General features: G+C 33.8%; 1 protein-coding gene across 3 annotated transcripts in view; it reads left to right on the top strand.

Moving 5' to 3' along the window:
* The window catches only part of ZEB1 (zinc finger E-box binding homeobox 1), a 181,430-nt gene that overhangs the window by 112,938 nt on the left and 50,933 nt on the right, over nucleotides 1–17,559 (top strand). For all 3 annotated transcript variants that reach the window (XM_055334529.1, XM_055334528.1, XM_055334530.1), the window contains exon 2: nucleotides 10,549–10,749. In XM_055334529.1, the coding sequence (XP_055190504.1) occupies nucleotides 10,549–10,749 (201 nt within the window). The remainder of the gene's footprint in view (nucleotides 1–10,548; nucleotides 10,750–17,559) is intronic.

The following is a 17,559-nucleotide window of genomic DNA, read 5'->3' as shown; positions in this document are numbered from 1 at the left end:
ATTTGGAAAAGTAAGATTTAATCAAAATAGGGATTTAACTAGAATATGGTTTTTCGGGCATCCCTGAGTGGCTCAGCGGTTTGGCGCCTGCCTTTGGCCCAGGGTGTGATCCTGAAGTCCCGGGATCGAGTCCCACATCGGGCTCCCTCCATGGAGCCTGCCTCTCTCTCTCTCTCTCTCTCTCTCTCATAAATGAAATCTTTAAAAAATTAGAATATGGTTTTTAAAGATTTTATTTATTCATGGGAGACACAGAGAGAGAAAGAGACATAGGCAGAGGGAGAAGCAGGCTCCTCGAGGGGAGCCCGACATGGGATTTGATCCCAGGACCCTGGGATCACACCCTGAGCCAAAGGCAGATGCTCAACCACTGAGCCACATAGACATCCCCAGAATATGGTTTTTAAATGAGAGAGAGACAGGAGAATTAAAGAGTATTTGTGAGGAGTGACTAAAACGATATAGGATTAAAGTAGGTATTTCTTTAATTAGTGAGGCTGAACATCTTATTACATGTTTATTGACCATTTCATATTTGTTATTGACCATTCATATTTGTATGAATTTTCTTTGCATATTCTTACTGAGTGATTCATTTTTTTCCCATAGATATTAAGGAATTCTTTGTATAATAAAAATCCATTTTTGGTAACCTGTATTGCAAATATTTTCCACAGTTTGTTGTTTGTCTTTTGATTTGAAATATTTTCCGTGTACAAGCATGGATTTTGTATCATGCTTATAACAGTCCAGCCCTACTTATTCCAAGACTGTTAATGGATTTGCCTATATTTTCTTCTATTACTTTTCTAATTCCTTTTTCTTTAATGAAAATCTTCAATTCATGTAGATTCTATTTTGGTTAAATTTGTGAGGTGGAATCTGATTAGCAAGACAACCATAAGTCGATTTCTGGGTTCTATTTAAGTCTATTAATTTTCTGCCTATCCCTGTATTAGTACAAATCTGTTTTCCATTTCTGTAGCTTCAAGATTCATTTTCTGTCTGGTATAGCTAAATCCTTGTTCTCCTACCACCACAATTACTATCATTTCTCTGAATTTTCTGGAATATTTTTGTGTTTATTTTGCTAGAAAATAATAATACTAGCAATAGGTATTGGGCACTTACATGCAGTACTATATTAAGTCTTGCATATATAGCTATTTTTATCTCTGTGACAACCCTGTTAGGGACATACTATTATTATCACCACCTTAGAAATAAGGAAACTGAGGCATAAGAAGATTAAGAAACCTGCCCAAGGTGACATAGATAATCACTAGTGAAGCTGTGTTTTGAATAAGGCAGGCTTATTGTAGAGATTGTATTCCTACATCTCCTTGTAAATGTTAGAATCACTTGGCCTAAATCACTTAGATTTAGAATCCAAAATATCATGTTAATATTTGGATCAGTATTGCATTGAATTTATAGATTGTTTTAGATAGAATTGACATCCTTATTTTTTTAAGATTTTATTTATTTATTCATGATAGACATAGAGGGAGAGAGAGAGAGGCAGAGACACAGGAGAAGGGAGACACAGGCTCCATGCCAGGAACCTGACGCAGGACTTGATCCCGGGAATCCAGGACCACGCCCTGGGCCAAAGGCAAGGGCTAAACCGCTGAGCCACCCAGGGATCCCCAGAATTGACATCTTTATAATATGAAACCATTCTACCCAAATACAAGACATGTCTTCATTTATTCCAATCTTTTTTTAAGTTCTATTTAAATTCCAGCTAGTTAACATTCAGTATAATACTAGTTTCAAGTGTACAATATGGTGATTCAGCGCTTACATACGTCACCCAGTGCTCATCGCAGCAAGTGCACTCCTTAATCCCTATCATCTATTTCACCCATCCCCCTACCCTCTCCTTTCTGGGAACCGTCGCATTGTTCTCTACCAGTAAGAACTGTTTCTTGGTGTGTCCTTATTTTTTCCCCTTTGCTTGTTTGTTGTTTCTTAAGTTCCACATGAGTGAAATCATACAGTATTTATCTTTCTCTGACTAGTTTATGTTAGCCTAATACTCTAGCTCCATCCACATCATTGCCATTGGCAAGATTTCATTCTTTTTTATGACCAAGTAATATTCCGTTATGTGGAATATACACACATATACACATTGTCTTATCCATTCATCAGTCATCGGATACTTGAGCTGCTCCATAATTTGACTGTTGTAGGTAAAACTGCTGTAAATATCAAGGTGCATGTATCCCTTTGAATTTTTATTACCCTCAATAGAATGCTAAAATTTTCTTTATATAGGTCCTTGTTTTTTTGTTTTTTGTTTTTTGTTTTGTTTTGTTTTGTTTTTTGCCTCATGGGTTATCTTTTGATAGAGTTGATAGAAATTGAGAGATTGATAGTTTTTTTTCTTTTATGTTTTTAAGGTTATTATTGGTTTAGTGGAAAGCTATTGATTCTTTTTCTGTTAAATTTGTAATTAGTCATTTACCAAATTCTCTAATTGCTGGTAGCTTTTTACAGTCCTTTTTCTTGATTTTTCCAGGAACATCAACATATTCCTTGAAAATAATAATTTTTGCTTTCTTTTCTACTATTTGTGCTTTTTTCCTTTTGTTCTTTGTAAAAAAAAATAACTTCTTTTAAACTGTTGTAAGTAATGATGACAGTTAATCATCTTTATCTTATAAATGACTGATACATAATTATTTATCATACTACTGACTCCACCTTTATTTTTGTGAGAAAGTATCAACAAGGAAGAGTGAATTTTACCAAATGCCTCTCGTGGTCATACTGTTTCTTCTTTAGTGTGTTAAGATAGTGAGCTTACCTTAAATATTTCCTAATGTTGAATAATGCTTGATATATTTAACTTCTAATGTACCACTGGATTTAATAGTTTTTTTTAGCATTTTTACATCAGTCAGACTGAGTTTATGGTTGTATGTGTCATGTGCATGCACATGCATACAAGTATGTTCTCTCTCAGATTTTAGTTGACTGTTACAAAGCTGGCTTCATAGAAAGAATTTAGACTCTAAAAGCAACAGAATTACCAGGACTTTGAAGATCTGAAGAAATTCACTTGGGAAAACCTCTGGCAGTTTTTGGGGTAGTTAACTCTTCGATGTCTTCCTAAATTTATTCTGTGGTCTGGTCTACCTTTACCATCTCTTGTATAATTTTATAAATTCTATAAAATAATAAATGTAGTTGTAATTATTAATATTTTCCTAGAGAGTTATTTTATCCATGTTTTTAAATTTATTTGCTTAGATTTGTACAAAATATTTATAAAGTAAGTCTCTTAAATTCCTTTATAGTTATAATTATTTCTCTGCATTAATATTGAATCTTTGTGGCTCTCAGTTTTTTTCAGGGCTAAGTGGACTAGTGATTTATCTATTTTATTGATTCCTCAAAGATCTGGCTTTGGATTGATTTATCGATTATATGGCTTCTCTACAATTTCTGTGTATTTTTAATTCAGTCTTCACACTTCACTTGAATTTTGTCATCCTGTTTGTATTCTACAAGTAACAAGTCCTATAAATTAAAAAGCATCCTTTTTATAAATGCATATTTTACCTATGAAGGAAATATTAGTTATTGATAATTTCATATGAATTATTTTAGTCTAGATACTTTTCCTCACACATACAAAAGAACCACCTGTCCCTGGGACTGATTTTGGTTTAATCTGCTAGAGAACTTTGCTATTTAACTGTTTCATCTATTTCTTAGTGAGCTGAAATTAGCTCTCAGAAGAGTGGGAGCTTTGATCAATCAGGGAAAGGAGAAGGTAATTTGGGATGACTCTTGTTGGGGTACATAGACAGAGGACCTGTGGAGAATGAGAAAGAGGCCAGAATAAAAACGGAGAGAACAATCAGAGACAAATCCCAGGAATACTTAAGTAATGATTGTATAATGGGAAAGGGGGAAAATAAGAACTAAGATTCTGTGCATGATGGCAACTGTCTCTCCTGTCTTTGCCTATTAGTTCTCATTTTATGAATGGCTTGTTTCTGAAGATACTGAAAACCTTTGCAGGGGTAAATGTCAGAATCACTGACATTTATTGGAGCTAGATTTTTTAAATTATTTTTAAAATGTAAAAACAGTCTATGGTTCAATTTAATAGGCACCCTAAATTAAAAAGAACTTTACCTAGAAAGAGATTTAAAAACTTGACCCAAATTTGCTGAACCATTAGCATTTATTTAAACCTGACATGTTCAGGGTTTCCTGGGTGGTTCAGTCAGTTAAGCTACCTACTCATGATTTTGGCTTAGGTCATCATCTCATGAGTCGTGAGATTGAGTCCCATGTCAGACTCTGCATGCTCACCCTCACGCTCAGCAGGGAGTGTACTCCCTCTGCCCCTCACCACCCCTCTATGTGCACATGTGCTCTTTCTCTCTCTCTCTCTCAAATAAATAAATAAACCTAATATGTTCATTGTGCTTAGAACATTCTAAAATCATTGATACCTATTTTAAAAGACTTAAGTTGTAACTACATAATATATATATTGCATGTAATATTACATATTACATTAAATATGCATATTATGTCATGACATTTATTATACAGTAAAATACATATACATTAATGTTATCTATAAGTTATGTCAAGAGCCAGATTAACAAATATTTACAGTATGGCTAGATACAGTATTCATGGACACACAAGCTCCTTTGTCCCGGGGTAACATTATTTATAAAGGTTTCTCTCACTCTTAGGATTGTCAGATGACCTCTCTTTTTCATTTTGTGTACTGATTTACCAATTCTTTGGTTATCACTGCAGTATCCTGAATCATCAGTAACACTTAAGTATATTGATTTCCCTCTTCATTCAGGAAAAATAAATGTGGCCCCACACTCAATTAACAAATAATTCTGTACCTACTATGTGGAAGGCAGTGTGCCAGGGACTCTCTTCAGGGTAAGAAAAGCATATTAAGTAGTGGTATTATGGTTTTGTCCCAACTGATGTCAGTGAATAGTGGAAATACTTGTTCAGTGTCTCCACCTTTATCTTCATATTTCATAATTCATCCTAAATTATATTCTCAGCATAGAGCTAACGTTGTTACTTAATTGAGCTATAATCCATTACTCTTGAGAACATGACTCAAAATGTATGTTTTTCTGGGTATTTCTTAATTTATGACACTGGATTAGTCTAATGGATATGGATAAATTTGTTAGAAGTACAGTAGTGTGTTATTTTTTAAGGATCAGTCCCTTTTCCTAACTGAGATTTTATCTTTCTTTTCTACCTTGTTGAAGAGTGTGTTTGATAGAAATGAGTGTGACATCGCTAAGCATGTATTAATGGCATGATGTAAGCAGAACTTCTCTCTCTAGGAAAAAGAAAAAAACCTTCTGCCTGAAAATATGTTGACATGTGGCCTTTGCCTGTGGCTTTCATCAGCACATGCCACAGTTATCACCTGATAAGAATCAGAGTCCTGTGGGTTAAATATGTCCCCTCCCTTTCTCTTCCCCTGTGAGGCCTAACCTGCTATTCAGACCTTTGGTAAACAGTACTTGGCAGAGTTCTTTTAAAAAAAAATATTTATTTATTATGAGAGACACAGAGAGAGAGAAAGAGAGAGAGAGAGAGGCAGAGACACAGGCAAAGGGAGAAGCAGGCTCCATGCCGGGAGCCTGATGTGGGATTCGATCCCAGAACTCCAGGATCACGCCCTGGGCTGAAGGTGGCGGTAAACCACTGAACCACCCAGAGATCCCGAGAGTTCTTATTTTTAAAGCATTTTGATGATCTTACTCTTATCTTAATGACCAAAGTTGAGGTTGTATTGCTCTTTTTTTGAACTATATTCATCTAATTTATAATTCTTTATTATAATTGTACATTACTTAAGAAACAGATGTTTTCATGGGAGTTTAATTAGTGCAGTTTCATATGGTGCTACATGCTATCAGGTGCTACAAATAGTATATTATATGAAAGTCTTTCAAAGGTTTATTGACTATAATGATGATATTAGTCATTTGAAAATGTTTTAGTAGCATATTGTTAAGTATGGAATTTCAAAGCCCCAGAATAGGCTATACACAAAATACAAGTTTAGGAATATTTATCATTAGTGTAATAATTTTTAAGCAAGAGGCTTTATACACAAATAGTTAAAGTATATGATCTGTGGAATCAGACACACAAGGATTTAAGTCTAGCTCCACAACTTAATTGCTAAATAACCTCAAACAATTTACTTAACTACTCTTGTTTTGTTTTGGCTTTTTTTTTTTTTTTTAGTCTATGAATGGGAGCTATAAAAATACCTGCTTCTTAGGAATTGTAAAAATTCAGTGAGATGATGATGATAATAAAATAATAATAATAATAATAATAATAATAATAATGGCAGATACTGCTGTAGTCTTTACTGTGTGCCAGACACTGATCTAAGTACAGTACATTTTTAAATCATTGGACCCTCACAAATACTTTATTCAGTAGATACTGTTATAGCTGGCACTAAATGTTAGCAAATAAAACCAACAAGAACTACCACCAATAAGTTATTGTGTCCTTAAACACATTCTAGTGACAACAAATGTATTGAAATATTACCATTTTCTATAGAAATTTCATATTGTGTATTGTAAATTATATGTAAGGATTTTAAAAACTGTTTACATTTTCTATTTTCCTTTATCTTTGTTTTCTTGAATTTTATTATTTTAATTAAAACTCAAACCAAGATGCAGTAACCACTTAATTATTAAGACTATGCCACTCTTCAGATAAACTATTTTTAGTCATTTTTTTTAACCAGAGGTTTAAAAATACAGAGGTATGGAGATAAATGGGCAGTTAAGATAATGGACATTTTCATTGGCTACTAGAATTTATCAGGGCTTGCATTATTATTTATGCTTTTCATGCTGGGACTCTATTTTTTTAAATTAGCTCTGTAGATCCATAAAAGGGTAGATACAGAAACATAGGAAGCTTGACTTTTTCTGAATTACACTAATCAACATAAGCACTTTTCACTGCTTTTTCTATCACCTGAGTGACTGTGAAGCAGAGACAGTAAGAAGACTTGGAAAATAGTTACTGGTCTTTTTTCCAACTTAGCCAGTAAAATGTAGTGTTTTTTTAAATTTTGTAAGTTCTTTTTTTTTTATTTTATAAATTAATTTTTATTGGTGTTCAATTTACCAACATACAGAATAACACCCAGTGCTCATTCAGTCAAGTGTACCCCTCAGTGCCCGTCACCCATTCACCCCCACCCCTCGCCCTCCTCCCCCTCCACCACCCCTAGTTCATTTCCCAGAGTTAGAAGTCTTTATGTTCTGTCTCCCTTTCTGATATTTCTCACACATTTCTTCTCCCTTCCCTTATATTCCCTTTCACTATTATTCATATTCCCCAAATGAATGAGAACATACACTGTTTGTCCTTCTCCGGTTACTGTGGCCAAGTTCAAAAAGGGTGTTGCCTGAGTTCTCCTCTGGGATTTTGATGGAATCTTGTCTCACATTTAGATCTTTCATCTATTTTGAGTTTATCTTTGTGTATGGTGCAAGAGAGTGGTCTCGTTTCATTCTTCTGCATGTGGATGTCCAATTTTCCCAGCACCATTTATTGAAGAGAGTGTCTTTCTTCCAGTGGATCGTCTTTCCTCCTTTATCGTATATTAGTTGACCATAAAGTTCAGGGTCCATAGATCAATGGAACAGAACAGAGAACCCAGAAGTGGACCCTAAATTTTGTAAGTTCTATCCCACATATGTAAAACATGCTTTGGGAAAATTCCCAAGATAAATATAAAATTTATGCAATCTTTATGGTTTGGGGTATTTGACTTACAATCTTCCATACCACAATGGCAGCTCATACTGGAGACCAGAATCCTAGAATTAACAGGTATTCTTGAAGAGTACTTTGAGCTACAGCTGACCCAGGCAGAACAAGGTGAGGGAACTCTGGGTGAAAAGAGCCTAGTGCAGCTCAGGGTAAAGGAATTTAGTGAAAACTATGAAGCATGCAAACAAATATTTGAACCAAAGATATATATGTCTAAAGACTAATTATAGGGTACTTTTTAAGCCGCAGTACTCTTAATGTAAATGTAGGACTAGACAACCAACAGCTAACAAAATTGATACAGATAAAACTGTATTATATCATTAAAAGGCAAGAATAGTGCCAATATAAAACTGTGGGCATCTCAAGGTACTGAAGAATCACTAATCTTTTCACAAAATAGTCAGAATTTCAACTATCCATACATGTCCAAGTGCACTAAGAGCAATAGAACAACCTTTTGAGAATCATTCCCTTTATCCACACATACAATTGCATAATTTACTCTGCTCATTGTGTGGCTGGAGTACAAGGAATTCTCCATGTTTCCATATCTATCTATTTTTAATAAGGTTTCCCTTTGACTCAGCTCTTCCATCTCTACTAGTATACCTGACAAATATATTTAAGGGATGGCCAAAGATCTATTTACAAGGAAGTTTATTGCTAATGCTTAAAAAACACTTGGAAACATAAATTTTATCAATATAGGTTATTGGTTAAATCCTGTCTGTACAATGTAATGATGGGTAACCAGTGAGAGGGAAATGAGACAACTTCATATACACTAAAATAGAAAAATTTCTAAGATATGTTATTAAGTGGCAAAAAATCAGGTGGCAAACAGTACAATGTGATCCCATATGTGTGTATTTAAAGATGTATGATGTAGGGGATCCCTGGATGACTCAGCGGTTTAGCGCCTGCCTTTGGCCCAGGGCGCTATCCTGGAGTCCCGGGATCAAGTCCCAGGTCAGGCTTCTGGCATGGAGCCTGCTTCTCCCTCCTCCTGTGTCTCTGCCTCTCTCTCTCTCTATGTCTATCACGAATAAATAAATAAAGCTTTTTTAAAAAAGATGTATAATGTATTTATATAGAGAAGTGATATTAAATATGACGTGTGTAAGTTGAGGTCTGCATTATAATTAAATAGGATAAGGTATATAAAATGCTTATTATGCCATGCATTAATAAATCAAAACTTGCTGTTATTGTTATCTTTAAGGAATGATTTGAGGAAGGAATATTTAGTGGGAGGGTTTTCATTAGTTTTACACATTTTATATTATCTGATTTTTTTGCACTAAATTTGTATTACTTTTGTAATAACCTTAGAAAATAATTTGCTCTTAGGAAAAGATTTGGAAAAATGTATTCTCGCTAAAATATTAATGACACAACAAAACTTGGTATTTTTCTTCTGACACAAGATGTTGAAGAATTTCTAATGTGAAAAAAAAAAGAATTTCTAATGTGGGTAAAAGGTTAATTCCAGTAGTCTTTTGAACAGCGGGGTCTTTCTAAGGTTCATAAATCAGTTTTTGAGATTTTTTCTTAATTCATTTTCACTGTGATAAATACATTCATACTTCTGATTGTATTTCTTTCTTCCTGTTTTAAGGCATGTGTGTGTTTTTATATGGTAAGGGGGGATATATTCATTTCGCTTAAACATTTAGCTTATTACCTTCTCTCAAGAATGGCTGGAAATTTTAAGGAAGAAATGGAAAGAATAACAAAGTAATTATTATCTAAATGAAGCAGAGATTCCTTTTTCTCCCTTTCAATCTTTGCTTAGCAAATAAGAATCACCTTGCAAATAATTGAAAAGAGGTATTCGAGTGATCATATCCAGTGAGGTACTAAATAATTTATCCCAGTAGAGTGAATATTACAAGGACTCTGAAGAAAAAATATTGATTATACTGTATTATTTGTTTTAGAGAATTTTATTCTCAGCTATTATTGATGGTTCTGTGAGCTGTAGTCATTCCAAATACTTATTTATCCTCATAATCCTAGGTTTAAATTTTATTGAAATTCATTAAAAATGTGGAAAGGATGCCCATTTGAAAACTTTGGAATGTCAGTTATTTTTTCCAAAATTACAGGCTTACATACAAACATTACTTAAATCATGCCTTAATTTATGTAGAAGTTTGACTAAATTGATTTGATGGATTCTTTCTAAAGTCAGTGTGGGATTAATATGAAATGCATGGGCCCAATTGGTATCTTGAAAATACCTTTCTTATGGTAAATTTGATGAGATTTTGTTGTCTGATTAGGAGATATTAACTCTTTTCTTAATTGTAATGCTTTCAAGAGTTGAGGCCCTAATTGTACATATGCAGTATCATATAGAATAAGCTCATTATGACTGGAGAGGATATTTAATGTAGTGTTTAAGAGCACAGAATATAGAACCAGACTGCTAGGATTTAAATTCTGACCCTCCTACTTCCTAGCTATATATTGAACAAGCTACATTCCTATGTTTTGGTGTCCATTTCTTGTTTCCGGGTTATGAGTAGTAGATGGCAGATACTCTATTTCATATGATTGCTATAAGGTTGTTGTAAGAATAAATGAGTTACTATTGATAGAACACTCATACTAAGTCCTTTTTAAAATCCCTTTTTACTGAGGTATAAAAACTGGTTTTTATACTAGTTGGTTTTGATTATTTATTTCTTGTTTGTATTACAGTTACAAATTATAATACTGTGGTAGAAACAAATTCAGATTCAGATGATGAAGACAAACTCCATATTGTGGAAGAAGAAAGTATTACAGATGCAGCAGATTGTGAAGGTGGTGTGCCAGAAGATGACCTGCCAACAGACCAGACAGTGTTACCGGGGAGCAGTGAAAGAGAAGGCAATGCTAAGAGCTGCTGGGAGGATAATGGTAAGTTTGATTTTTTTCATAATATTCTAGTCTCCTGATTCCTTAAAAAATATATATTACCTGAAAAGATAAATTTGATGAAAAGCTTGAAATAATCTGTGACTTTGTTAATCTCTAGAAAGTACCCTACTTACCAAAGAGTAGATTGTTAAAAGGAATAATATTCTGATTGTTTGTACAATGCATATAAAATGTTAATTGAATTTTAGTAGTATTTTAAAACCAGAATCAAACTTTCCATATACTGTTGATATAATTGAACCTACTTTTAAATTATAACATAATTCAACAAAAATCCCCAAAACAGATATATCATGGGAGTATTTTTAGTGTTTGAAAGCTTCTCCCTCCTCTTCCCCATCCTTTTACTTCTCTGCCTTCTCCCATCTATATCAGAATGCTTTAAATTTTCACTCAAGTAAAATTTCTTTTACCAATATCAAGCATGAATGAATGGAAGGATTAGTGAGTCTCTCCAGGTGAATGTTTCTATTTACTTACATTGAATATTTAACATTCTTACTCATCTGTCAAATGAAGAAATTGGGCTATAGTCTTTTCTTCTAGATCTAAATTCCTCCTTTCTGCTTTTCCTAATAAAACTAATTAAATTATTTAGGCTGTCTTGCCACTATTTAAACCATAGGGGTATAAAAACAGAAGAATGTGGAGATGGAAGGTATTGTGAGAGGGATTGGGGATCAGGAATGGAGGCATCAGCAAAGGCAAAGAGGAGCATGCAAGTGATCACATTCAAAGTCAGTCAAAGGAGAAGCCTCCTCAGCAAGAGTTCATATTTGAGGAGATAATCTAAATAAGATTCAAAACTCAGTCTAGGCAGTCTGGGAAAATGAGTCAGGTTTGCAGGTCAGAGAATCTGTATACCAAAGCATGGAAGCTTAGATAAAATGTGGATCTAATAATATGCAGTATAGCAGTAGCTAAAATTTCTACGATAGGGCAAATTTATGGTTAATAAAGAACTTTCCAAATCATGTAGCTGGCTCCCTCATAGCATTGTTTAATTGTTCATTAAGCAAATTCTGCAGGAATGGAATTGCAAACTTGAATAAGACAATCCTATATGAAAAGCACTTATAATTTAGTGAGTGAGAAGTAAGTCACAAATTCATTACAGTTTGATGTATATGTTAGAATTCTGTGAACATGAAGCAGAAAGTCCAAATCAGAGAGAGGAAGAGATGTCCTAGAAAAATTTCTAAGTGAAACAGCACTGGTCTTTAGTTATAAAGGGCCAGTAGAAGTTGATTAGGTAAAGGAGAAAGAAAGGAATGTGTTTCCACAGAAGAAGCAATATACATGAAGCCTTAGAGGTTTGGACAAGTGGACAAGTGGTGTTTACAGAAAAGGGGATCAGAGAAGTATGTAAGGAAAAGACTATGAAGGGCATTGTATGCTTTATAAGTCAAGGAATTTGAACTTTTGCCTTAGAAGCTATAAGAATGTCATTGATATGTACTTCAGAAATAAGTATGGTAGCAATATGGAAAAAGAATTTTGGAGGGAGGGAGTCTAGAGACAGATGGTCCCTTCAGTAAGGAGAATGTGAAGATTCAGAAAATGATGAGAGTTTTGAACTGAAGAAATGGCCCTTGGAATGAGAATAAAAGGGAGAGATTTAACAGGAATACAGGAGGTAGTATATATAAGATTTGGTTTCTTCTACGTGGAAGGTAATGGAAGTGAAGATTGACAATTCCCAGGCTTCTGAAAAGTAGAACCCAGAGAAATAAAATGGCTTGTTTTTTTAAAAAATCTCATCTCATTAATAGAAGAGCTTGTTAAACTGTAATACTGAGCTCAAAATTTCTGGGATCAAAGATCTCATATATATTTCCTTTCTGGGACCAGAATTGATCCATTGATCCAGAGTGTTAATATGGAAACAAGAAGGCCATGATAGGAGATAAGAGAATGAGATAGAGGGGAAAAAGAAAGGTGAAAAATCAAAGAAGAGGTTCTGTTTCTGAAAATATGTTGGGATAAGTTATTTGAACTGTCTCATTGAGAATAACTAATGATGCTAGATTTAGAATTAAATAAATCTTCTTGAAAGTTTTAAAAGAGCTAACTAGATACTAAGACATTAACAGATCTATATCTAAATGAGACAAGAACCCATAGAGGTAAGCAGAGCACGGCATAGAATTCTCTTTGGCCTTAAGGACATTCACCTAACCAGGGTAATATAAGAGGTGGTTTTCAAGCCTATGAGAAGAAACAAAGCCTAGGACCACATAAGAGTTTAATAGCGGATTCTCCCCTAGTATGAATTTCATCTTGACAATATATTGAACTATGGTGAACTAAAAGCAAACTCTCTACCATCCCTGCCATCCTCAGGAGTTAGCAAACAAAATTGCCTTGGCTGTGGAGAATTGTCTCTGGCATGGAGTAACCGCCAGCTACCTTGTGTTGATTTACAGATTAAATTCACATTACTATATAGCCTCATAAATCTCAAGCCATAACTGAGTTTAAAGTAGAACTACTGATAATACTCATAGACACCAAGAAGCAAATACAGATATTTTGGAAGAACATACCTTTATCCTAACGCTACAGAAATCTCCCAAATAAGTTAATAAGAAGAGAACAACATAAGTGACAATTACCAAAAACAAAACGAAGCAGAAACTCACCCATAAAGACTCTAATTAGTAGAGTTATCTAATAGAAATGATAAAATGTCATTTTTCTTTTTTTTTAAATGTCATTTTTCAAGGGAAGTTTAAAATTGCCTGCTTTAAGGGAATAAAATATAACCAACAGGTTTTAAAAAGAACCGAATGGAGCTTATAAAAATGAAAAACTGGAATAATAGAAATTCAGATTCAAAGGATGGCTTCTGTATAAAGTAAATAGAATTAAATAAAAAATTAAAGAATTGGAAAGTGGGGGAGATTATACTAAATACAACTCAGAAAGACATAGAAAAATACAAAAAAAAAAAGGCAGGATAAGGGGATCCCTGGGTGGCTCAGCAGTTTGGCGCCTGCCTTTGGCCTGAGGCGTGATCCTGGAGTCCCAGGATCGAGTCCCACGTTGGGCTCCTTGCATGGAGCCTGCTTCTCCCTCTGCCTCTGTGTGTGTGTGTGTGTGTGTGTGTGTGTGTGTGTGTGTGTGTGTGTCTCATAAATAAATGAATAAAATCTTAAAATAATAAAAACAAAAAACAGGATAAGAAACATGAAGGATATAATGAGACGTTCCAATATATGTCTCAATTCTAAGAGAAGAGAGAATAGGGAAACAGCAATATTTGAAGAGATGATGGCTGAGATTTTTTCAGAATTGATAAGGACAGCAGACCACAGACTCCAAGAAGACAAATCTCAAGAAGCATAAATAAATCTAGCCCCACTCACATTACGGTGAAATTGCAGAACATCTGAGACAAAAAGAAAACTCTTAAAAGTAAATTCAAAAAAGTCAGATTGTGTTTGAGATATAGCAGCAATTAAACTGACAACTGAGTTCTCAGTAACCACAGTGGAAGCCAGATAGTAAAAAGATGCCTGCCAATACAGAATTCTATACTTCGCAAAAATAGATGAAGTACGGGTAAGGATTTCAGGCAAGTTTGAAGATAGAAAATTTATCAGTAAACACTTATTGCTAAAGTGAATTTTAAAGAATGTATGTTAGGCATGAGGAAAGAGATCCTTGATAGAAGATCTGAGATGTAAGAACAGAGAAAATTACAAACAGATGGAAAAAATAGATACAGTAGATATATTTCCTGTGAATTTGTGAGATTTTCCTATGAAAATATGTTAAAAGGTGGATGTGACTAAATTAATTTCAGATGTTACCAACTTTTAAGGCTTAAAATCATGATTATAGATAATAGGATCATTTTATAATAATGAAAGATTAAATTCCCTAATAAAATATTATTTTAAATGTGTTTGTACCTAATAATAAGGCTTCAAAAAAATACAGAAAGAAAAATAGGCAGTCTATAAGGAAAGAAATACAAATCTAGTCATTGTGGAAGATTTAACACACCTAGTCAGTCATTGATAGAGTAATCACACACACACACACACACACACACACACACAAAAAAGAATAATCACACAAAACCAATGAGAGTGTAGATTTGAAAATATACATAAGATGTATAAGCAATGTCATAGTAATTGCAAAATACTTTTCAACTATATGGAATATTTATAAAACAGTTTTTAGAGGAAAATTTAGAAACCTAAGTACATACTTTAATAAAGATTCTGACTAAAAGTAAATGGATTAACCATCTGTTTTAAGAACTTAGAAAAAGAACAGCAAGCTGAAATTTTTGAAAGCAAAAACTAAAAAGTAACATAAAATTAGAAATATACCTACAATACAAATGTCAACATAGGCAAAACTCCATTCTTTGAAAACTGTTAACAAACCTTTGACAAGATTGGCCAAGAATTTTTAAAAAAAGAATATATAAAACAGCCAAAATCAAGAATGAAAAAGAGGATATAACTAAGATACTACAGATATTGACAAGATAAAATAAAGCATTGGATCATCTACATGCCAATAAATTTGAAAGTATGGAGAGATATTAGAAATTCTTAACCAAAAGTATCTGGAGAATAATTAGGAAACATGAATAGTTGTCAGTCCTCTAAAAAAATTGAAATGATGGTCAAAAGTATTCCCATAAAGAGGTAGTGAAGATACAGAACAACAAACTCTTGTATCTTGCTCATTTTAAGTGAAGTGTCACTCTGGAAAACATTTTGTCAGTTTATCATAAAATTAAATATAAATTTAATCATGCTCCAATAGTCCCACTCGTGGGTGTTTTTCCTTGGGAAATCAAAACTTAGGTTTTCACAAAAACTTCTACACTAACGCTTAAAGAAGCACTCTTTATAATTGCCAAAAACCGGAAATAACCCATTGTCCTTTAACAAGTGAAAGGATAAGAAAACTGTCGTACATCCACATCCACATACTACATAGCAGTAAAAAATGAACAAATTATTCATAGGAGCAACAAGTTGGGTGAATTTACTGAGTGAGTGATGACTCACTCAGAGTCATTATGCTGAGTCAAAGAAATCCAGTCTCAAAAGGTTACATACATACTATATGACTCCATACATATGACATTTTTAAAAGGACAACATATACATTGGGTAACAAATCAGCAGTTGCCAAGGGCTGGAGCTAGAGGGAGTGTGACTCTAAAGGGGAGAGCATTAGGGAGTTTTGGGGGGTGATAGAAATATTCTGGATCCTGGGGATCCCTGGGTGGCTCAGCGGTTTGGTGCCTGCCTTTGGCCCAGGGCGTGGTCCTGGAGTCCCAGGATCCAGTCCCATGTCGGGCTCCCGGCATGGAGCCTGCTTCTCCCTCCTCCTGTCTGTCTCTCTTTCTCTCTCTCTCTATCTCTATCATAAATAAATAAATAAATCTTTTAAAAAAAAGTATTCTAGATCCTGATTTTGGTGGTGTTTATATGAATCTATACATGTGTTAAAATTCAAAGATCCATACTCTGAAAGAAAAAACAGTAAAATTTTCTGTATGTGTATGATAATTTATATATCTGTATATGTGCTTGTGTTTGTGTGTATATATGTAATACATATCATATATATTATACATGTATATATTATAAAATTTATATATTTTTTCCTCCTACAAAGAAAACACTAGCCCAGATGGCTTTACTGGTAAGTTTTTCTAAACATTCAAGGGACTAATAATTCTAGTTTTAGACAACTCTTCCAAAGCCTAGTGTAAGAGGGAAGATTCTCCAGCTCTTTGTATGAAGCTGCAATAATCTTGATACCAAAACAAAAAAGTATAAGAATGGAAAAATACAGACTCACTCAGTTGTATACAAATTCCAAGCAAAAAATGTATATTGCATATTATACAATATATATGTATGTACATATGTGGGATACAAGGTCAGAACAGCACTTAAACCAATTAAACAATATCACTTTACCAGACAATGAGGACAATCAAATATTCATCCCAACAGACAGAAAAAAAGTATGTAAAATTTAGTACATATGAATGGATATCATAAAAGCCAGAAAACCAGGAAAAAGGGGTACTTCCTTGTTCTAATAAAGTATATTTCTTTAAAATCTATCGCAGATATTATACGTAATGACAAAATGTTGCGAACTTTTTTTTTGCAGTCAATAACAAGGTAATGATATCTACATCACCACTTTCAATCAGTCTTTTATTAGAATTGCTACCCACAGGCAGCCCTGGTGGCTCAGTGGTTTAGTGCTGCCTTCAGCCTGGGGCATGATCCTGGAGACCCACATCAAGCTCCACGCAGCCTGCTTCTCCCTCTGCCTGTGTCTCTGTCTCTCTCTGTCTCTGTCTCTCTCTCTCTCTCTCTCTCTCTCTCTCTCTCTCTGTGTCTCTCATGAATAAAGAAATAAAATCTTTAAAGAAAAAAAAAAAAAGAATTGCTACCCAGTGCAAGAAGACAAGAAAATAAGTCAGTAAAGATAGGGATTAGAAGGGGAAAAAAAAAACCTCATTATTTACAGATGATATAACTGTATATAAAAAGGAATCTAAACAAATTATTACACTAATAAGGGAATTTGACAAGTTTTTGGAAACAACCAATATACTGAACTCAAAGTCATCTTTATACATCAATAAGAACTATAAAATGAGAATAGCTGTATAAAACCACATAAAAAAATTATAAACTCTTAACAGAGGTATTAGCAAATTTCTCAGTAAGGTGAAGGTACAAATTATGCTCACAAATTAGAAGACTCAATGTTTTTAAAAACTAAACT

The sequence above is a fragment of the Nyctereutes procyonoides genome, unplaced genomic scaffold, assembly GCF_905146905.1.
Source record: "Nyctereutes procyonoides isolate TBG_1078 unplaced genomic scaffold, NYPRO_anot_genome, whole genome shotgun sequence".
Classification (NCBI taxonomy): Eukaryota; Metazoa; Chordata; class Mammalia; order Carnivora; family Canidae; genus Nyctereutes; species Nyctereutes procyonoides.
Note: the sequence above shows the minus strand (reverse complement) of the source record. Positions and strands in the feature narration are given on the sequence as shown.